General features: G+C 48.2%; 1 protein-coding gene across 1 annotated transcript; it reads right to left on the reverse strand.

Annotated features, from left to right (window-relative positions):
* Positions 1-7,203: 7,203 nt before the first annotated feature.
* On the reverse strand, positions 7,204-15,619 carry Higd1a (HIG1 hypoxia inducible domain family member 1A). Its single transcript, XM_051140529.1, has 4 exons — positions 15,534-15,619; positions 10,886-11,004; positions 8,178-8,312; positions 7,204-7,547 (listed from the first exon to the last, which is right to left on the reverse strand). The coding sequence occupies exons 2-4, from the start codon at positions 10,980-10,982 to the stop codon at positions 7,498-7,500; spliced, it is 282 nt and encodes a 93-aa protein (XP_050996486.1). The 5' UTR covers positions 10,983-11,004; positions 15,534-15,619; the 3' UTR covers positions 7,204-7,497.
* Between the last annotated feature and the right edge of the window lie 7,226 nt (positions 15,620-22,845).

Genomic DNA, 22,845 nt, shown 5'->3' on the forward strand with positions numbered 1-22,845 from the left:
TTAGAATGGCTATTCCAGCTTGCTTCTTCGGTCTGTTTGCTTGGAATACCATTTCCCGCCTTTTACCCCCAGGTAATATCTATCTTTGTGGCTGAAATGTGTTTCTTGAATGTAGCAACATGTTGGGTCTTGTTTATGCATCCATTCTGTTAGTCTGTATCTTTTTAGTGGAGAGTTGAGACCATTGATGTTGAGAGAGATTAATGTTAGGTGCTTTGATTTTGATGCTGTTTGTGGCATTGTGTTTGTTTTTTGTTTTGCTAAAGTGAAGTTATCTATTTCCTGTGTTGTCCTGGGTGTGGTTAGCCTTTTGGGTTGGAGGTTTCCTTCTATCATCTTTTGTAGGGATGGATTTGTATATAGGTACTGTTTGAATTTGTTTTTGTCATGTTTCCTCCATCTATGGTTATTGAAAGTTTTGCTGGGCATAGTAGTCTGGGCTGGCATCTGTGGTCTCTTAGGGTTTGCAAGACCTCTGCCCAGGCCCTCCTGGCTTTTATGGCCTCTGTGGAAAAGTCAGGTGTGAGTGTGATAGGTCTGCCATTACATGGTACGTGGCCCTGCTCCCTTTGCTGCTTTTTAATATTTTATTCTTTGTTCTGTACATTTTGTGTTTTGATTATTATGTGTGTGGCAGGAGAATTTTCTTTTCCAGTCTACTTTATTAGATGTTCTTTTGACCTCTTGTATGTTTATATGCATCTCTTTTTTTAAACTGGAAGCTTTTCTTCTATGATTTTGTTGAAAATATTTTCTGGGCCTTGGAGGTGGGGCATCTTCTCTTTCCTCAATTCCTTCTATCCTTAGGTTTCATCTTTCCATGGTGTCCTTGATTTCTTGGATGCTTTGTGTCAGGAATTTTTTAGATTTAACTTTTTCCTTCATAGTTGTATCAAATTCTTCCATTGTATCTTCTGCACCTGAGATTCTTTCCCCATCTCTTGTGTTCTGTTGGCGATGCTTACCTCTGCAGTTCCTGTTTTCTTCTCTAAGTTCTCTCTGTCCAGGCTTTCCTCAGTCTGTGCTTTTATCATTGTTTCCATTTTCACCTTCAGATCTTGAATGTTTTATTGATTTCATTCCCCTGATTGTTTGCATTTTCCTGAATTTCTTCCAGGATTTCTTCATTTCCTCTGTGTAGGGCTCTGTCATGGCCTCTCTAAGGGCCTCAATCTGTTTGGCTTTATCTTCCTGTATTTGTTTATGGATGTATTGGTTTCCTTCATTATCATCTTCATTATGAAGGATTTGAGGTCATTTTCTTGTCTTTCAGTTGTGTTTGAGTTTCCAGGGCTGATTGCTTTGGGATAACTGGGCTCAGGAGATACCATATTAGTTTAGCTTTTGTTGTTTATTTTTTTACACTGGCCTTTATTCATCTTGCTGTTTATGGCATTGGGTGGTAGTTTCTGGCATCCTTCACTGGCTGTTGAGAGCGGCTCCTAGGTGAGTGGCTATACGTTGACATCCTCACCTGCGTGGGACCAGGGAGCCCTTCCGTGGATCAGGCAGGTGACTTGGGTTCAGATCTGGGGACGTTCTGAGGAAGCAGAGTGGTCTGAGGTCAGATTCACTTGTGCTCTACACCATGGGGTCTCCTCTGGGCTCTAAGACCCAGACACTGTTGCCTTGTAGCCCACAGTTCTGTCTGAAACACAGGGCACCAGTGCGGCTCACCGACAGGGGTGTGGCTATTGAGGCTCTGGTGCCTGGGCCTGCTCAGACTGGGAAACTCTCCATAGATTGGCTGGTTGGCCTGAGGTCAGATCTACCCATGCTTCACACCCTGGGGTCTCCCCTGGGCTAGCAGACCCAGACGCTGGCGCTCGGCAGCGCACAGCTCAGTCCAAGACACAGAGTCTGAGATGTAGAGTGCAGATGCAGCTCACAAGCAGGTGTGCATCCAGACACTGGGGACCAGGCACCCACCTGCACAGCGTAGACCCCTCTCACCCAGCTCTGGTCTGTTCTGTAGCTCCCAGCCTGGTTCCTCAGCTCAGTCCTGCCGATCAGATCAGACACAGTGTGTGATCGGTGCCACCATCTTGGATCCCTTACTCCTGACTTTACTTTCTTAGACCCAGCTTCCTTTCTAGAAATTACCAGTTCAGGTACTTGAAGCTTTTCAGTTTGTCTTTGGCTCCTACTTCCAGAGTTCTTTTGGGTTTTGTTTTGTTTTGTTTTTGTCTTGCCTTCCATACTGGATCTTGACCCCTCCAATACTCTGGGAAGTTATTGGGTCCACAAGTGTTTGCTCTTCTGGTGAGCAAGAGTCAGGCCAGCAAGAGGCCCCTATCAAAGGGATTTAGCTTCCTGTCTTGCCTAGGAAAGTCTGACTTGGAGAAGCTTGCTTGTTTTAAAGAGCCACTTTAAATTTTTTTCTTTTGCCTTTCAGGGATTTGTATGTCAGTTTTTGCCTTTCTGTAACTGGCTGGAGGCCTTGCTGCTCTGTGGAGGGTGGGGGTGGGGGTCTGTCTACTCAGGAACTGTGAGCTCCTGTCTTAGGAACTGCGGGTCCTCTCTTTTTGTGCAGAACTAAGAAACCGCTCTGTAGTCTTATTTTCTACATAAATTGTTGCTAGACTAATGTAAATCCTGCCCTACAGTGGGTGCTAATTGTTGGCTTTATTTTTATAAAATAGTATTTGTTTCTCTTAGCTTATTTCTTAACTATCACACAAATAATTGAGTCTTTCGTTATACAAGGCTTCACAAGACAATCTGAGCAGTTTAAGTCTGTTCTTAACCCTCTATGCTATTTTGTCCTACTCCCAGCAAACATCCACTGACACTTGCAGTTTGCCCTTTGTAGCTTTCCTTGACTCCGGCTCCTTCCTCCTGATCTTCCTTGGACCTCTACCTATGGCTGAATCCCCTGTCTCAATCCCCTACTGTTCTATTCTGGACCTCGAATAAGCCTGCACTTTCACAGCACTCAGAGACTGGACAATAAATGTTATAGCTCCTCCTCCTCCTCCTCCTCCTCCTCCTCCTCCTCCTCCTTCTTCTTCTCTTCTCTCTCTCTCTCTCTCTCTCTCTCTCTCTCTCTCTCTCTCTCTCTCTCTCTCTCTCGATAGGGTTTCTCTGGAACTCGCTTTGTAGACCAGGCTGCCCTCAAACTCAGAGAGATCTGCCTGTCTCTGCCTCCCGAGTGCTGGTGTGCCTGACGCTCAAGGAGGCCCAGAAGAGGTCACTGGAGCCCTTGGAACTGGAATTGTGGATGGTTGTGAGCTGCCATATGGGTGTGTAGAACTGAACTTGAAAATTCTGTTCTCTGAAAGAACAGCCAATGCTCTTGACTACTGAGTTGGCTCTCTAGTCCCCTTAATTTTCTTCTTAAATGACAGCATTTCCAGTTAGGGGAATCAGACAGGCAGTCGATGAGCTCTGTAACATGAAATGCCCTTGTACTCAGCAGTACTCACAGTTGTTTCATTATGGAAGGTTTGAGGTTTTTTTCTTTTGAGACAGGGTTTCTCTGTGTAGTCCTGGAACCTCCTTTGTAGACCAGGCTGGCCTTGAGCTCAGGATCTGTCTGCCACTGTCTGCTAAGTCCTGGCACTAGAAGCATGTGCCACCACAACCCAGCCCAGCCTTATGATTGCCCAACTCCCTACTCAGGAGCCCCAGAGGATTAAAAAGCTCAGTGTCTTCGGCTTGAAGCTGTTTTGATGTTAGTTAAGTCTGTGATGGTCCTGGTTCCTGCAGACCCGGGAACATTGTTTCAGGGGTGTGTCACTTGGCTCCAGGCAGGAGTAACTCTACCAATGGAGCTAATGTCTAAGATGTGTTTATGGATGTGAGAAATCTGTTGACTTTCTCAGAAAACTCAAGTGTTCTGCCAAGATCCTGTGACCTCTGTTCCACGTGACCTCCCAGATGGATGAAAGGCACCGTAGCCCCAGATTTCCCCATTTTATTCTCAGCCCATGTCATAGGTTTTTGTTTATAGTGTCTTTATTTAGCTTTTCCTTTCTGGCGCTGGACATTGAACCCAGGACTTCAAATATGCCAGGCTTTGTCACTGAGCAGCATCCCAGCCACACATGGAGGCCACTGATCTCAGCACGTACCAGTCTGTCCCGCTGCCTAGGCTCCCAGGGCCTTAGTGGTGGTTGACATCACTGCCACCAGAGTGAAGTTTGTATGTGGATCTCCTCAGCACCCTCCTTAGAGAGGCTGAGACAAACGGTCGCATGAGGGAGCAGGAACAGGGAGAGGGGACAGAAGTGGGACAGGCTGACAGAGCATGAGGAGGAGGGAAAGATTAGCTCTTAGATTCACACACAGCAAGGGGAGATGGTGGAAAGTGGCATTGCTGGCAGACGTACAAACCAGCGAGGTAGACAGCAGCCTCTGCTGAAGATGAACCCTTAGTCATGCAGTTACACTGGAAAACAGCCCAGAATGCTAGAGGCTCTGACACTGGGTTCCCAGGAGGAGACCGACAGTGGCCTTGCTGTGACCCAGGTAACGCTCCTTTTGTGTCTGTGCCTGATGCAAGCGGCTGAGGGAGCCTGCGATAGGCACACGTGTAGTGCCACTTCTTCCTGAACTTGCCCAGGGAAACCCTTCGCTGGCCACAGGGCACTCGACCTAAAGCCAGGGACCTTTCTCTTCTAAACCCAAAGAGTGTTTAAACAAGATGGAGTTCTGCTTGATGAATGACACCGTCTGCCTCATGATCGCTCAGCTCTGTTTTGGCCTTGCAGCTGAGAGATCATATAGGGATGGAATCTTAACTGTGAATCCCAGGGACTCTGGACATCTCTGGGACAGGAGGTATGGTTTCCATGGTCACCATGGTCAGGGAGCACTTCGACTTCTAATTTTCTGATGCGCTCCACTGCTTGTAAATGTGGTCAGATCCAACTGTGGACACTAGGTGTCACTGTTGCTCAGCCTCAGCATCCCTGGTTACTATGGGGTTGGGTTCCAGAACTGAGTACCCAAACCTCCACAGGAACTCGTGTGTGTGTGTGTGTGTGTGTGTGTGTGTGTGTGTGTGTTTTGCTCATAGTTGTGCACATCGCCCACATCCTTTAAGGTCCTCCATGTCTCAACACTAACACAACAAATGCTGTACAACAGGTGTGCACCACATCCTTAGGAACCTTCACAGGAAAAGGACATCCACACATGCTCACTACTGACACAAACATACACTATTTCAGATGTGTGGTGGCTGCATGAATCCATGGGTGTGAGACTCATGGACAGAGGACCAACTGAAACTTGGTAAATACAACAATGAAACCCCAAGACTTACTCTGCCAGTGTCGGCGGGCATTGGCTGAGCAGGGACTAATGCCAGCGCTTTGGATGAAAGGCGACAGGAGGAGAGGCCTGAGACAGTCATGCCACATCCATGAGAGCCAAAGTAGAATGCTATTTTCCAACCCCAATCCTAGCCTCTGTCCCAGCCACAAGCTGCTGTTGCTTCCTCTGCTGGCAGCCATGTTGTTTTGCTGCGACCGCGAACTGCCAGCCTGCTGGGACTTTAGACCCTAGACTCGGCAGCCAATAGCAGAAGCCATGTACTGAGCTACTGAAGCTATCCTAGACAGTGTCCCCAATTAGATAAGGACAAGGCTGTCAAGCTCAGAGTGGCAGAACCGTGAGTACAGGTGTCACTCAGTAACAATTTCTCAAATGCAGAACATCATTAAAGCAGGAAGCCAGCTAGTCCACTCGGGTCAGGGCTGGGAAGCCATGGCTGGGCCCAGGCTGTGCAGGCCATAATTAGCACCATGCAAGTTGTAGCCTCTTGCTTAATTTTACTAAATACAATCACTACTGCCACTGCAGTTCCACACAGGCCACCTCAGTCAGTCCCTAACACCTGCTGGCACCTTTCCTGGACTCCTTCCTCTAAAGGGAAATTCATCCACTCTGAGCTACAGGGATAAGGAGCGAGGCCTTGTGACCCAGGCTTGTGTGTGGGATGCTGCTACTTCCCAGATCATCACCGCATGCTTAAGTTCTTAAAGGGCCAGAAGGTGGCTCAGCGGGTCAGGATGCTTGCTACCAAGACTGAACCGGTCGATGAACACAGGACATAACAGCAGGAGAAAACTGACTCCTCAAAGTTGTCCTGTGAGTGCTGCACACACACACACAAGGGTGAGAAAGGGGAGGGTGGGCGAGGTGACGCAATGGTTAAGAACTTGCAGAGAACGCTAATTCAGGTTGTGACACACCTGCCCGTGGTTCCAGCTCCCAGGGTACTCAACGCCTTCAGGGTCCGAAGGCACCTGCAGTCATATGCACATACACACTCATGTCTACACATAATAAAAATAAATATTCTCAGAGCAGTATGGGGCACACAGTAAGTGCCCCACAGATGCCAGCAGTCTCTCCTAGCTGTGCACGGCTTTAACCGTCTCCCACCACAGGTACAAACAGTCTGTTCTGGTCTTTGTGCTGCTCTGAGGAAAGATTTACTTTTTCAATGCTGAAATAAATACAAGACACGTGGTGTGTTCACTTATTTTAATAACGGTACACAGGCCATGTTGTCGTATGGAATGTAAGTCAGGCTGGACGGGGTTTTACAGCGCACTACGCATTCTGTCTATCCAGATTTGCGTGCAATGTCTCAAAGAACCAGCCCGCCCACCTCTCACCTCTCATTTTTGGTACTTTACTATTGGTGGTTCTTATTGAGAAAGTAGAGCCATTTATTATAGAGCCATTTATTTCCTTTATCTTTGTAGTACCTATTTCTGCGGGGGTGTAGCTCAGTGGCCTGGCCTAGGTGAGACCCTGTATTTAATTCCCAGCATCACAAAAAAGAAACAAAAATACCTCTATTTCAAGATGATGTTTAGGAATTATCCTATTACAAAGCAACAAAAATATAACTTTGCAATTATAAAAGAGCTAAGCTGGAACCCAGTTACTTTCTAAGTGTGAGCCTAGTAAACACTGCTTCTCTGCAGCTCTATCACCTTTGCAGGTTGTACACACCCACACACGCACACCCACACATGCACGCACGCACTCTCCCACCTTCCCACTCAGTTACAGGGGCGTTATAAGTTACTTGTATTTCATGCATCCTTTAGGAAGTATTTACAGAAGCTGAGAAACCTTAAAACCTGACGTTCTGAAGCCAGACCCCAGGCAGACAAGATAACATGCTAGGCCAACAGGATCGCTTCTGCCACACTTCCAAAGCACGGCCGCTCTCAGTGCCGTAGCTGTCCTCCTTACAGTGACTTTCTTTGTAAGGGTGTTAGGAAAACAGTTACCAACTACATTCAGACAGAGGGTTTCTTTTGTGTTAACCTGACTCCCCTGAGTGAACTAGTTAGTGAAGCAGTCACTAACAATTTGGTCACCAGGCAAATCAGGCTGACAAGAAAGTAAGCCGATATCCAATACTGTGTTGTTGTCTAAACCCGCGTTATTTATTACAGACACAAACATGGAACCTCAATGTGAGATGCCTAACTACACCAGCACTTCCCAGGCTCGGCAGCAGCGCTTCTTCTAAGGCTTAGGCTTGGCCCAGAACTCTTTATACATGGAATAGCCCATACCTGAGGGAGAGAAGAGAAACATTAGAACATGCGCACCACACTCCACAGGACAGAACATCCTGAGCTCTCAGCAAGCACACCTCGCTCCACAGGACAGTCACATCTGCAGCCACCAAGCTTGGTAGGGCTGGGTGTGTGGGGGGTGCAGCTCACACTGCCACACTGTTTCAGTGAACACTCAGTATTTACTGGCAATTCTAAAAGCACCCACCACACAATACCAGATAAGGTCAATAAATCACGAGGCCAGTAAAAGCAGCACATTTTAGACCCCTGTCTACCTCCCCAACTCAACACAACAACCACCTTTCCCAGGAAACTGCTACTATCAACCTATGTTCAGAATTTGAGCAATGAAATTTAAGAGTTACCGGCCAGGCATGGTGGTGGCGCACACCTGTAATCCCAGCACTCTGGGAGGCAGAGGCAGTGGGATCTCTGAGAGTTCGAGGCTAGCCTGTTCTACAAAGTGAGTCCAGGACAGCCAAGGCTACACAGAGAGACCCTGTCTCAAAAAACAAACAAAAATGAGTAAAAGGCATTTTCAAACTGCTTCAAGGTCAGCAAAAAGGACTTGCTTTGCTTTGTAGAGAAAGCAAACCAATGAGAAACACATCTGTTGGAACCTACCAAGAGTCATGGCTCCCACCACAAAGCCCTGGGCCGCCACACGCATGTGGATCAGGTGAATGGACATCTTCGTGTTGCCCCTGCTCTTCAGTTTGTACAAGCCATACGCGACGATCGCAGCGAACCCTGCCATTCCTACAGAACAGACAGCCACAGTGCGTCAGACGCACGGACAGGGCCAGGGCAGTCTCACCACTGACCGGTGGACCTTCTGCTATTTCTGTAAGGACACTTTATCAGATCATTAATTAGTTAACCCACGATCTTTTTTTAAAAAAAAATACACAATCCCACCGTGTAGCTCTGGCTGAACGGTACCTGCCTCTGCCTCCCAAGCACTGTGTGCACGTATGCCGTGTGTGTGTGTGTGTGTGTGTGTGTGTGTGTGTGTGCGCGCACATGCGTGTGCGTGAGTGTGCAGGGTCCCACGTACCCCACACTGGCTTCAAATTTGGTATGATCAGTGATGACCTTGAAACCCTGATCCTCCTGCCCCTACCTTCAAGTGCTGGGCTATAAGCAGGTGCTACAACGCACAGCTAATGATTACTTCTGGAAAAATGTGGGCTTGTGGAGTAAGACCGATTTTAAGGATGCCAGGGGTCAGTGAGATGTCTCAGAAGGTAAAGGCACTTGCTCTGATGACAAAGTCAATCCCTGGAACCCAAGTTTTTTTTGCTTTTTTCTTTTTTTCCTAAAGCCAAATGTGGTGAGTATCTCAAATTCCCATGAACAGATGGGAGGTAGAGACAGGAAGTCATAGGCCACCTAGCCTAGAGTATGCAATGCAGAAAAATCAAGACAGCTGCCCCAAGAGGGTAGAAGGACAGAGCCAATTCCTGAAAGCTGTCTTCTGACCGTGACATGAGCACTGCAGCACAGGCACGCACACGCACGCATGCATGCATATACTGTAATAAAGAAATGATATTTTTACTTTAAAACAGACCATACATTTTCTCAAGTATCTAGGAATTTTTGACAAAATATAATCATGCACTAGGCCACACACACACAAAAAAAACTGAATTTCAAAAAGGCTAACACCTAGACTATATGACCTAAAACTGAAATTTAGCAATCCATATAAAATGGGCAATATATTATACATTAAAGAGGCTAAATTTGTAATTGGGCTTTGATGTTAAAACAGAAATAAATGAATCAGAAAATAACTATGTTAGCACTGAGAAGGACAAAAGACAAAGTACTCCTCCCTACAATAATAAAATTTGTCAGACCCAAACCAGATAATTATAGGAGGGCTGAGAGAATGGAATCTAGCTAGGCGAAGGAGTAACTGTCCTCCTTGGCTTCAGTGACTGACACTCCAATCAGTGGTTCCCAGCCTTCCTAACGCTGCAACCCTCTAACACATCCCTCGTGTTCTGGTGGGCCCCAACCATAAAATAATTTTTAATTGCTACTTCATAACTGTAATTTTGCTACTGTTACAAATCATTATGTAATATCTGTGTTTCCCCATGGTCTTCAGTGACCCTGTGAAAGGGTCGGGACCCACAGGCTGAGAACCACAGCTCTAGAGTCAAGTGAAAGAGTCTGAACCGAGGCACTTCCCAGGTCAGGCTGGCTTGAGGTGTGGGACCCTACACACACACACACACACACACACACACACACACACACACGCACGCACGCACCAGTGGGACATGGTCTAGACTGACAGTGGGAAGGCCCAGTGCATGGTGGGCGGGTAAGAGGCCGGCTGCACGTGAGGCGCGGAGTGACCCGGCAAGCAGTGTGCCTCTGCAGGCTCCGCTTCAGGTTCCTGGCCCGACTCCCTCAGTGATGGACGGCCACCTGAAGTGTACAGCAAATGACCTCTCCCTTCTTCCTTTTGACGCTCTTGGCGATGGATTTTATTATAGCAGCAGCCACGTAACATGGACAATGATCTTTTCTCTCACTGGTCTAAGCTGTCTCTCATTTGATTTTCCTGTCTTCCTTGTGCAGATAGTCACATCACCCACAGACCAGCACGGTTTCCCCTGAAGTGTGTGTGTAGCTCCTTTACCGCCCGCGGCAAAGGGTCAGGATCCCCAGGTAAGAATGGCAGGTGCGCACGGAGCCCAGCACGGAGCCCCGGGCCACTCCCAACTTTAAAGGGAATGTTTCTAGTGTTTTAATACTAAATATAATTTGTATCTCCTTTAAATGAATAAATTATTCCAATTTACTGATTCTGGAATTTCCCTTGGCAATCACATTGCTGCTTCCTGAGTGCTAAGGCCTCCATGGACACTGTGGGGCTCTGTGCCTGACCTCAACGCAACCTACATGGCAGAGTGTGGCAGCCCTCCCCTGCCCATGCTGCCACACATCACTGCTGGGAGAGCGCAGTGTTCTGTAGGAGATGCTTGTAAGCTTATGTGGGGTGTCTCCCGACTTCCCCTCAGAGGTCTTTGCTGACTTGTACCTCTAGCCTTTCAGTGCTAAAACCTTAACATGAATATAGTGGTTTTTGTCTTGAGCCTTGGAAAATCTCTGGGTCAGACCGTGGCCCTCGGAATTGACACACACCAAGAGTCACTGAAGTAATAGCCAAGAATCTGAACACACGCAGGACTTTTGTGATGAGATTTATATGGTGTTGGTTATTATTTTAGGATCTACGCAGTATACAAATTTACCATGCTGCCACTGCCTCGAGCACGCAGTGCAGATTATCAGAGCGTCAGCCAACTTACCAATGGGGACAAATGGTGTCTCTTTAGCTTTCCGAACAAACTTAGACCCCTGACCCTCATCATATGAAGAAAGAGAAAGGTCTGTATTGGTTGACATTGTGATTTCTTGAAGAGTCTTCCTGAAAGAGAAGAGATTTTTCTGAGGATTTGGAATCAACAGCACCTAGACTATTATTCAGCACTGAAATGACCCAGTGTGCCACTGTCCATGCATGGTGTCTGTGAACTTGGAAAAACAATTTTAGAATTAATTTTTCACAATTAAGCAGAATTGTATACAGTTATTCTTCTATCATTTTGCCTTTTCCCCAAAATAACAATTTTTTTCTTTAACATATTGTAAAAAACAGCAATATTCTTCTAAAAGAATGTGTAGGTATGTGTCTGTGTCCTGTTTGCTGGGGCCCAAGGAGGCCAGAGGCACTGGATCCCTGTGGCTGGACGTGAGCCACTCAACATGGGAGCTGGGAACTGAACTCAGACCCTCTGCAAGGGCAACAGATGCTCTTTACCACTGAGCCACTGACAGCCGGGCATGGTGGCGCACATCTTTAATCCCAGCACTCGGGAGGCAGAGGCAGGCGGATCGCTGTGAGTTCTACACCAGCCTGGTCTACAGAGCGATCCCAGGACATCCAGGGATGTTACACAGAGAAACCCTGTCTGGAAAAACGAAACAAAACAAAACAACCCCCCCACACACACACACAAATATTAAAACCACTGAGCCACAATACCCCATAAGTGCTTTCAGGAATGTTCTTTAATGCTCCTAACTGCTGACTTGCTAGCTTCAACATGCTACCTGGCTTTAGTTTTTAATCTTTGAATAGTTTCCAGTCTGTTACATTAACTTGTGGTTATTGCCCCTTGGGAAAAGATAGTAGTTATACCCAAAGTTCTACCTAGTTTATTATTTACTTCCTTTGGAGACAAAAAATAATTTTAACTAATGCTGCTAGCAATAGTTCCTTATAGATAAGTGTCCATGTTCAACTGCAGCTTTTGGCAGTGGCTGCTGTGCACTCATCACCACATGCAGCCCTGGACTCCTCCTGTGCAGCACATATCCTCAGTGGAAAAAGTCTGAGGCAACAGATTGCTATCAAAGGGGTTGAGTGGCAGCCCTCAGGGAAGACGCAACGCTAAAGGGGGTATTCAGCTTGAGAAGTGAGTTCATCTCTCCAAGCCCTACGGTCAACGCCGTCATCCAACACGGAAGAAAACTAGCTGGCTAGAACATTCAGGTTAGAACCAAGTCTTTTCTTTTTTGCACTCCGTTATTTCCTAGCACAGTAAACAGCACTAAGCTTTTGTATATACAAGGCTCAGTAAGCTTGAGGCTCAGGGTGCTGGCTACATTTGCAAAAATAAAACAAGCACTGACTGGGCGTGGTGGCACACAGCTATAACACCAGCCCTCAGAATCCGACGGGAGTTCAGGGCAAGCCTGGACTACAAAGAGACCCCAGCTCAAATAAAGAAACAAAAATCTCTAAATAGGCTACAGAGGGTATCTGACTGCAAGAAAAAACCAAATGCACAGAAATCTAAAGACAAACACTGAAATAACTGATGGCTCAAAAACCAGATATTTTTTTAAAAAGGAATGATCAGAATGTACTTAATTGGCCATTACATAATCCATACTGAGCCACAGGAAAACAAATTAGCTACAAGAGGTTAGAGGTTTCCTAAGCTCTGAGCGCGGCATAGTGGGCTCTACAGAGGGAGAGAGAGCTCCGTGCGCTCAGGCACTTCCCGCCTCCTGTCAGACCTGCCTGTAAGGGTCTCAGTCATAGGGCTGTTTATCACAGAGCCTCCTTCCAGCTCCCTTGAACTCTCGCCAGCACCTGGCTTTTCTGTTCTGTGTTCTTCCAAGCATTCGCAGAGCGCAGCGCTCTGCCATGACAGCGTCCCCTTAGTCTCCCCCCCAGTTCTTCCCAGCTAACTCTTGGTTTTGCAGGTTTGAGCGTGAACTGCCTCCTCTGAAGAGTTGTCTTTGGTTGTTGGTAAGAACTTTGGCTACACATTCCTACAGAACCCGGCACTTTGTGATAACACAAACACCTGTTTGATTCCTTGAAGGCAAGGTGCTATACCTATCCTGTTTGCAATTTCCCCAGGCCCTGTGCATAGGAAGAGTTTAGTCAGGCAGTATGAAAACATTAAGCTGTATACACCTAAGTGTCAATTTCCTCTTATTATTCTTCTACTGCAGCTATGAGAAAGAGTATATATCCTGAGTAGTTCTTGATTCCTAGAAGCTACAAGTGACAAAGTTATCAGACTACAATCTACTTTTAAAACATCCCTTTGTGGCTGGGTGGGGTGGCGCACCCCTTTAGTCCCAGCGCTCAAGAGGCAGAGGCAGGTGGATCTCTGTGAGTTCCAGGACAGTCAGAGCTACTTGGCCCAGCACCCACGAGGCGTGAGTTAGATCCCTAACACTGTCCACAAACAAGTAAACGATAGATAAATAGAGAAACAAATCACAGTTGGCTTCTATTGTCCTGTGGGTTCATGGAGCAAAATGCTCTTTCTTCTCCTTTCACGAGGGAGAGACAACGGCCTCTTTACTGTACGTAGAAGAACAGACGCTGCACACCCTCTCATCACCTGTGACACCCTCACAAGCTAGTGTGGGCAGGGCACTTGACCTCACTTTCAGCATGTTGCCCTGCAGTTAAGAACGGGCCTGGCACACCATGTGGTCATTTTTGTTTGGGGGACTAATGACAGCCAGAGTGGTGATGCATGCCTGTAATCTCAGCACTCAGAGGGAGGTGGATCGTGTGTTTAAGGCTAGCCCAGGCTACACAGCAACACGCTGTCTCAAGACAACAGAAATAATGAAACCAAACCTACAAAAGCCGTCCACTAGGCATGACCCAGCAGATGTCTGGCAGGAAGCTGGGGATGAGTCTGAGGCTCAAAGAAAGCCTCGCTGATGGAACTATAATTACATGACCCAGCCAACAGAGGCATTTGCTACAATGCATTAGTACACACAGCAAGACAGAGAGAGCAGGGCGGAGGGGAGAGAGGAAGAGAGAGAGAGAGAGAGAGAGAGAGAGAGAGAGAGAGAGAGAGAGAAAGAAGAGAGAGAAGAAGAAGGAGAAGAAGAAGAGGAAGAAGAAGAGGAAGAAGAGGAGGAGGAGGAGGGGGAGGAGGAGGAGAGAAGGGGGAAGCAGGGGCAGAAAAATTTTGAGGAACACTTTGAGACAGCATGTGTCCAGATAGCCATGGCTGTCCTGGAACTCACTCTGTAGACCAGGCTGCCTTCCAACTCAGAACCACCTGCCTCTACCTCCTGAGTGCTGGGATTAAAGAAGTGAGCCACCACCACTTGGCCAATACCCTTATTTTACAGGTGGAAAAACGGGTTTGAAGGGCCATATGAATCCTTCCACACGAGGACTATACCTATGGAAGGCTAGGACTAGAATCTGGCTTTCCTTATATACAATCCGGGTTTTCTTGGTTGATGATATTTACTATTAAATGAACACGCTTATGTCACAGGTGCAAATCTGTGCTGAAAATATAAAAATTCATTCCTAACAGAACGAATACTGTCCTTGAACTGTGAAAACTGTGTACAAGTCACGCCTAAAGTTAAATGGGCTCCGCTTTCTTCGGTTATTTAAATTATCCCCACCAGACTTTCTTTTATCATCTCACTCACCCAACGACTGACCTATATCTGTCAGAAAGTAGAACATATATTTTTTTAAAGTCATCAGCAGCCAGATACTTAAACTTAGCTTGCTGAGCACACATTATTCTGTATGGTCAGGTATGACCCACTGACAGCCTTTTCCAAAAGCTAGAAGAGGTAAAATAACGGCCAAGCCGAAGACCCTTCTCATATGTCCCTTTGGTCCCAAGAACTACTATCTAAAACAATGGTCTCAATTTCTGATTTCTGGCATCAGTTACCAGTCAGCTTGTGGAAAAAACGGCTGCTAAGGCGCCAGCCTGGAGATTCGTACTCAAACGGGCAGGAGCAGGACAGAAGGGTTTGTATTTTAAGAAGCCCTTTCCAGTAATACCGGTGCACACTTGAGCCTGTCCGCCTTTGCAGCCAGAATGCCGCGCCTCGGTACTTCCGGAAGCAAATTTCCTGGGTGGGGACCACACACCCTCTAAGACAAGGGGGCTGCTTTCCACCCGAGGCACAATCACCCGGGCTGCTGGCAAGTCTGAACTCGAGCTGTGCTGTCGCGATCTCCAAGCCACGTTCCCTCGTCAGGGGCGTTCGCATTCCGCCACAGCCTTCCTCCCTCCATCCAGCGACACCGGGTCACCTAAGGTCCGCGGCGCAAACCCGGGGTGGCGCACGGGGCCGGCCAGGCCGAGGTGCCCGAGCACTGCGCCCTCCCCTCCCCTCCCACCCTTCTCGTGACCTTGACCCCGAGTGCGCGACCCGTCCGATCGCTCCCCCCCTCCCTCCACGCCCGCTGTTCCCGGGATCCCCGACGTGGACACCCGCCCGGGCCCGCGTCCCTCGTCCTTCTCGGCGCCGTTCGTTCCCTCCGCCGAGATGGAGCTCCGGCCCCGCTCCTGCGCGCCGGGCCCCGCGTCCCATCGCGTGCAGCCCCCGGCCTCCGCCCCTCCCGCGGCGCTCGCCCCGCGCATCACTCACGGAGACCCGTCGCCCCTTCCCGTCCTGCCGGCTTCTGGCCGCAGGTCGCCCCCGAGAGCGAGCACCCGGCTTCCTCCGCCTCCGCCCGCCCCAGCCAATCAGAAGCCAGCAGCCGGCGCGCCCCGTCCCGCCCACTGGACTTGACGTGCCGGGGCGCGGTGGGCGTGGCCTCCCGGAGCGAGGCGCTGATTGGCTGGGGCGCCGGGGACCTCCCTCGGCCGGCGGCGGCGCGCGCAGTCCGTGTCGGACGTGAGGCCTGGGCGGCGGTGTTGGCGCGGGGCCGCCGCTGGATCCGGTGCCCTGCCGCCTCCTGTGTCTCACGACCTGTTCGCCGAGCTCCGCGGGCGCCGCGCACGCGCAGGCCCGCCCGGCCGAGGTGAGCCGAGCGGCCCGCCCCCCGGAGAGGGAGCATGCGCTGTCCCCAGGAGGTGGTGGGGTGCTGTGACCTCCCCCAGGCCTGAGGAAGGCGGGTGATGGGGGCAATCTCTGGGCAGCCAGCTAACGGGGCAGGGGCTCCGCAGCGATGGCAAACACTGACGGCCTGACCGTGGGACCCTGTGTGTCCCAGTTGAGGCTCAGCATAGCGGAACGTGGCGGCCTGCTGAGAGGCGTGGGCTGCGGGTAGGCACACACCGTCCCCGACAGGGCACGGACCACAGACCACCCGTCCCGCGCTTGAGGCAGCTCTCCTGGAGAGGCTCCTCTCCCATTCGCTTACTAGGTATATGAACTGGCGGGACGAACCTGGTGAACCTTGGAACTTTCTAAGTTCCCCATACCTCAATGCTTTTCTTCTTAAACTGATTTCATTACACGTATTCATTTGTGTGCGCGTTTGCTGACGTCAGAGGACAACCCTGTCTCCTTCCTTATGAATCCCGGGCATAGAACTCTGTTGGATTTGCTGACCCTTACCCAGCGAGCCGTCCTGTTGGGCCCTCAGTAAGTTTCTTGAATTTCCTGAGGGTTGACTTTTCCCATGGCTTCCTTAGTCGTATGAGCCACCCTCCAATAACAATACAACACATGTGATGACTGAATGTCAAACATTTTTATTACCTTTTTTATTGCGGGGAGGGGCACCGTGCTATGGCAAATGTGTGGAGGTCAGAGGACAGCTTGAAGGAGCCTGTTCTCTCCTTTGACCATGGCTTCCAAGAATCTAGCTCAGGTTAAAGGTTATTTGAGTTTAGTCATAGGTAGGAAACACGTCATGCTGTGCATGATAAAGCTTAATAACTTGGGGCTGAAGAGTTGGCCCAGCGGCCAAGCGCACTTGCTACTCTGGCCGAGGATCTAGGTTCAGTTCCTGACCCCCACCTGGTGCCTCACAAGCACCCACAACTCCAGTTCCACGGACCTAGCACCTTCTTTTGACCCCTTCAGGCACTAGGCAATGTATATATGGTGCACATCATACACAAGTAACATGCAGGCAAGGCACACATAAGATAAATCCTTAAAATAAAACCCTCCGCTGGGCCGTGGTCGCACAGGCCTTTCATTCCAGCGCTCCGGGAAGCAGAGGCAGGTGGATCTCTGCATTTCAGGCTAGCCTGGGCTACAGAGAGACCCTGACTCAAAAAACAAAAACAAAATAAACCCTCCATACCGTGATTCTGTCGTTGAAGGCCTGTTTTTTGGTATGAGTGTCCTGAACACAGTTTTGCTGAGGAGGAATCAACAGTGGTGAGTGAGGAAAGACCTGACTGTGGAGAAAGTGTGCTCCGTAGGAGAGTAGTGGTGCCCTGCTCAGAGTCACTGCACTTTGGTATGGAAAAGTAGCCTTGAGGCTGAGCCTTGCCTGGAGAGACTATTGTATATGTTAACACTTTGCTCCATTTTTCAGAGCACTTGCTAAGGCAGGGTCACCTACCTGGGTGGGCAGGTAGCCACGAGATGTTGACTTTAGAGCCTATCACAAAGAGCACCCCCATCTGTGCAACACAGACCACAAGGCACGGACTTACACAAATAAAAAGCGCCATCTGTGAACCCATCAAATCAGAGCACATGGGCATATCAAAACCATATCAGAGAAACCAGACCCAGTGGAGCAAACACACTAGACCAAAGAACGGCACAGGTTCCTCATCTGAGTCATGAGAGGAGCCAGTGCTGGGCATGGTGACTCCTAAGCCCAGCACTTAGGAGGGTGAAGGAGAGTTGCCAGGTTGAAGCCAGCCAGGCTACATGGTAATCCCTGCCTCAGGAGCAGGAGGACCTGGCCCCGTGGTCCTGTCACTGGGTCACAGCATGGCTGTCACTGGGTGGACTCTGATGCTGTTCCTGAGGCCGCAGCTCAGCACATCACCCTGCCTGACTTGCCCACTAGAACTATATAGTTCTCTAGAGCCACTGTACCTCTAGCCAGCTCTGCACCTAGGCAGCCTCGTGCCCTGAATACTCTCTGATGATTCCTTGGCACCATCTGTAGTGACACTAGATGTCAGCTCTCTGTCCCCCCCTGTAACGGGGCCTCTTTGAAACCTGCGATGGTCATAGCCTTTTCTTAGTAGTTCTTGGATCTATATAATCTTGTGTGGCATGAAATGTATAGTCTGAGAGTTAGTAACATTAGCAACTAAGATTGGAATGGAGGGCTGGAGAGATGGCTTAGTGGTTAAGAGCACTGGCTGTTCTTGCAGAGGACCAGGGTTCAAAACCCAGCACCCACATGGCAGCTCATAACTGTCTGTGTCTCCAATTCCAGAGGATCCGGCACCCTCACACAGACATACTTGCAGGCAAAACCAATGCATATGAAATAAAACTAAGTAGAAATTTTAAAAAGACTGGAATGGGATAAAATAACTGATGTTGCAAATGAAAGCTCCTTGGTGCCTCGAAGCTGACGAAGTGGGCATAGCTTGTGGATTTGTAGTTACTCCATAAACCCCTGCCTTGTCGAAAGACAGAAACATGATTTATTCATCATATAGCTTGCTTACAATATTAAAATTAACCTCACTGACCAATAATGAAGATAAACCTAAAGTCACTAAGTCCTGTGATCCTGTAACTATGGAGGCTAACACAAGCAATGACCAAAGCATGTTCCTTTTTGACAAGGACTTGCACACTTCAGAATAATTTCTAGAAACTTGTTAGTTTCTAGAAAATGAAATACAGGCTCATTTAGACCATAGTAGAAATCTCAAGTTAACAACATCCTAGCAACGACCCTGGCTTTACGCTCTCAAAGAGGTCACTTTTTGTTGTTGTTGTTAAGTGGGATCTCAGTGTGTAACGCAGGCTGGCCCCACACTGGAATGTTCCTGTCTCAGCCTCATTGCTGTTGGGGTTCAGGTGGGTGCGATCATGCCTGGGCATGTCACTTGTTTTTGGTTTTTTTGTTTTTCACTTATAAAACATGAGTACCAATTGTAGTGGTGAATGAGGAAAGGACTTGTTTGGCATTGGCCTTGTGCCTGGCGTGAGAAGTTTAGCTTTTTTGTGTGTGACAAGGCAGACCTTGTCCTCCTTGGAGCTTCTGTGGTTAAGTGTATGTGTCTATTAAACCAGTTACTAATAGAAATGATGGCGGCATAAAGGCTGTAACCTAGGAAGTGAGACCAGTGAGGGGGTCGGCCTGCTGACACAGCTGAGTGACCTCAGTTGGGTTCCAAGGACCCACATGGCGGGCCACCTCCTGGAAGTTGTTCTCTGACTTTTACACACAAAAAATAAATAAATGTTAAACAAACAAACAAACCTAGGAGACTGGAGAGATGGCTCAGCAGTTTAAGAATTCTTGTGGCTTTTGACGAGGATCTGGCATCAGTTCCCAGTACACACGTGGTCCATAACAACCTGTGTCTGCAGCGGGCTCCCACACCCGCTCTGGGCACTACATACATGGCATATAGACATTCATGTGGGCAAAACACAGATAATATACAAATTAATAAATAAACAACTTTTACAATCTGGGAAATAGCAGAGATCAAGATTATAAATAGACATTTCTTCTGTAACTAGGAAACCTGTTGAAACAGCAGGTGAGTTTTTTTTTTTAAGGGGGCTAGAGTATATTTTTTATTTGTAGTTTTAAATTTTATTTACATTGATGTTACGTTCTGCCTCCATGTATGTCTGTGTGAGGGTGTCAGATCCCATGGAACTGGAATTACAGACAGTTGGGTACTGCCATGTAGGTGCTGGGATTTGAACCCAGGTCCCTTGGAAGAGCAGCCAGTGCTCTTACTGCTGAGCTATCTTTCCGGCCCCACAGCAGGTGAGTTTTCAGAGTTTTAGAAGAGTTGCATTTCTGTATATATCAAACTCACTCTCTTAAGTATTTGGGAAGAGTTTGTTTGCAGGGGTGGGGAGCAGTAGATCACACAGGTGATTTAAGGAAGACTAGCGTGTAGGGGCCCTGCAAGCATAGCTGCATGGAGCATGCACATTTAACCCTCAAACCTTTTCTCTTTGGGCTACTATTAAATTCTGCTTGGAAGGCTTTCTTTGTTCAGACCCACTCGGAAGTGATTTGAATTTTGAAGGCAGAAGAAGGCTCACATTTTAGCTGTGGAATTGTAGACCTTCTGAAGAGCGTGGATTACAGTCTTTTGTACCAGATCTGGCCACTGGTGGTCTTTTGGGACAAGATTTCACAGTATAGTCCAAGATGGCCTTTGCTGACTAGCCCAGGTTGACCTTGAACTCACAGTTCTACGTCGACCACCCAATGGCTGGGATTACAGGTACGTCATGCCTCTGCTCTCAGCTGACGTGTAGCAGCTTTGTCAGTTTGGCTGGCAGGACAAAGCATGGAAAGAAGCAGGCAAATATGTTATACTAGCTAGTGCCGTAGCTCAAACCTGTCCTCTCAGCACTCACGAAGCTGAGGCAGAATCATGACGTGGAGGCCAGTCTGGCCTACAGAGTGAGACTGTCTGAAACACAAGCAATAGGGATTTGGCTCAGTGGCAAAGCAATTTCTTAGTTTGTGTTGTGTAGGGTCCTGGATTCAATCTCCAGTATTGACCCCCACTCCCGCCAAAAAAAAAAAGTGACAGAAAATTAGCATAGATATTTCCTCCATTCTGAGCATGCTTTAAAACCATTTGTGGGGAATAGGAAGATGGCTTGTGCTTAAAAGCATGTGGTAGTTTGAATGAATATAGTATCTCTCCCCTCCCACCCCCTGCCCTCCCACCCCCATCCCCCAGGCTCACAGGGAGTGGCACTATTGGGAAGTGTGGCCTTTTTGGAAGAGGAAGTGTGTCATGAGGGGTGGGCTTTGAGGTTTCAAATGCCAAGGCCGGTCCAGTGTCTCTTCCTGCTGCCTGCCAAGGATCCAGATGTAGAGCTCTCAGCTCCTCCAGCACCATTGTCTGCCTGCATGCTGCTACGCTTCCCACCATGATGACAAAGGACAAAACTTCTGAAACTGTAAGGCAGCCCCAGTTAAATGTTCTGCGTTATAAGAACTGCTGTGCTCATGGTGTCTCTTCACAGCAATGGAACTCTGACCAAGACAGACCACATACTGCTTTATTATAGGAGTGGACTTTGAATCCCAGCACCTACACCAGGTGGCTCACAAACGCCTATAACTCTATCTCGAGTGGATCTAATGCCCCCCCACAAGTGCACATGCAGACATGCACAAACAAAATCTTAATTTTTTTAATTGCAGAATAGATGCAGCTTTTAAATGAGCTTATTGGTACTTGATTACAATCCTGAATTAAGAATCAAACTGAGGCTGGGAGCAGTGGTACACACCTGTAATCCCAACATGTTGAGAGGCAGAAACAGGCAGATCTCTGTGAGTTCGAGGCCACACTGGTCTACAAAGTGAGTTCCAGGACAACCAAGAGGCTACACAGAGAAACCCTGTCTCGGGAGAAAACAAATCAAACTGAGGGATGGTGAAGTGGCTCCGAGCATGAAAGTACTTGCCACCAAGTTGGTGACCTGAGTTCAGTCCCCAGGGCTCTCAGAAGTTCTCTTCTGAACTCCACACTTGTACTAAGGCCTGTGTAACACCCCCATACACACACACACACACACACACACACACACACACACACACACACACAAAGAAAAGGAAAGAAAAAAGAAGGGAGGAAGAAAGAAGGGAGGAAGGAAGGTAGGAAATAGAAAATCACTTTGAGACCAACTTGCTGCTATTAAAGCGACCTAGTTGTAAACCAACTTCATACTCTCTCTGTTTTGAAAGAAGGCCCTGATATGTCACTGGCCTGTCCTCTCCCTGAGGGTTGTACACAAGTGAGCAACAGCCGAGGCCCGGTTGGAGCACTGTCATAAGGCTGCACTTTGTGGGGCTAGAGAGATGCCTCAGTGGCTGAGAGCTACTCCTCCAAAGGACCTGGGTTCCCTGTGTGCCAGTTCTAGCACCCATGCGGTGGCTCACACTCTCCGGGGGATCCGAAGCTCTCCTCCTGCCTCCATGGGCACTAGGCACACAGGAGTTGCGCAGACAAAGCGCCCATACACATAAAGACTGCACATTTTGGTATGGCAGTCACCTTAAAAAATCATGAACTAGATATACTTTATAAGGATTATACTGTCAGAGAGACAAATATAGACATTAAGAAATGTTTCAAAGAACACATTCTGTATTTTTGTAAAGATTTAGATTATGTTAGTTATTTTTAAATTCTTTAAAATTGTCCAGTCCATTTCTTTTCTTTTTATGGCAGCACCAGTTTTGAGAATTTAAATGTCTGGTTTAGATGACACACAGGCAGACTAAATAATTAATTGAGGCCTCTGGGAACCCGTTCAAGGTCATGTGCTCAGACCTGTGCAGCACAAAACTTTGGTAGAAAGGACTGGCAGCTTCCGATTTTCTTTGGTTCAAACTTTGGTTGGTTGTAATAAGGTAGTTGTTAAATAAACACTTACATCATGTGAACAGGGCTGTAAACGTTAGAGTTAGTCAAAATAAGCTAGGCTGGGACTTTCATGTAGTCCAAGATGTCCTTGATTTTTGGACTTGCCCAATTCTGAGGTTGCAGACATGCAGCACCAAGCCCAGCTTTGGTCTGCTTAAATAGGGCTGCTGAGGGGCAGTGTTAAAGGACGGCTGGTCTTCCATGTCACCCACTCTAGAGACAGACGCAGGGACTTGTCCCTCTGGTCCCACATGCCTTTACTCTCCTCTCCACCATTCCACCACTGCTGTTTTAGGCTGCCTGGAGCAGCAGGAGGAGTCACTGCAGTGAGGTAGTGATGCTTGCCCCTCAGTTCTCCCCAGTATTGGGACAAGTGCCCGCTGCACCTAAGCCTGCTGTGATGACCAGGGACAGCTTCTGTTTGTGCCAGACTACATGAG

The sequence above is a fragment of the Acomys russatus genome, chromosome 32, assembly GCF_903995435.1.
Source record: "Acomys russatus chromosome 32, mAcoRus1.1, whole genome shotgun sequence".
Taxonomy (NCBI): domain Eukaryota; kingdom Metazoa; phylum Chordata; class Mammalia; order Rodentia; family Muridae; genus Acomys; species Acomys russatus.

Excerpts from the sequence above, each read along its gene's own strand:
- Higd1a (XM_051140529.1), bottom strand. The coding sequence starts at position 10,982 with ATGTCAACCAATACAGACCTTTCTCTTTCTTCATATGATGAGGGTCAG. Across the intron at positions 8,313-10,885 it reads GACACCATTTGTCCCCATTG|GAATGGCAGGGTTCGCTGCG; the intron begins GTAAGTTGGCTG and ends TCTGTTCTGTAG. Across the intron at positions 7,548-8,177 it reads GGTGGGAGCCATGACTCTTG|GTATGGGCTATTCCATGTAT; the intron begins GTAGGTTCCAAC and ends TCTCTCCCTCAG.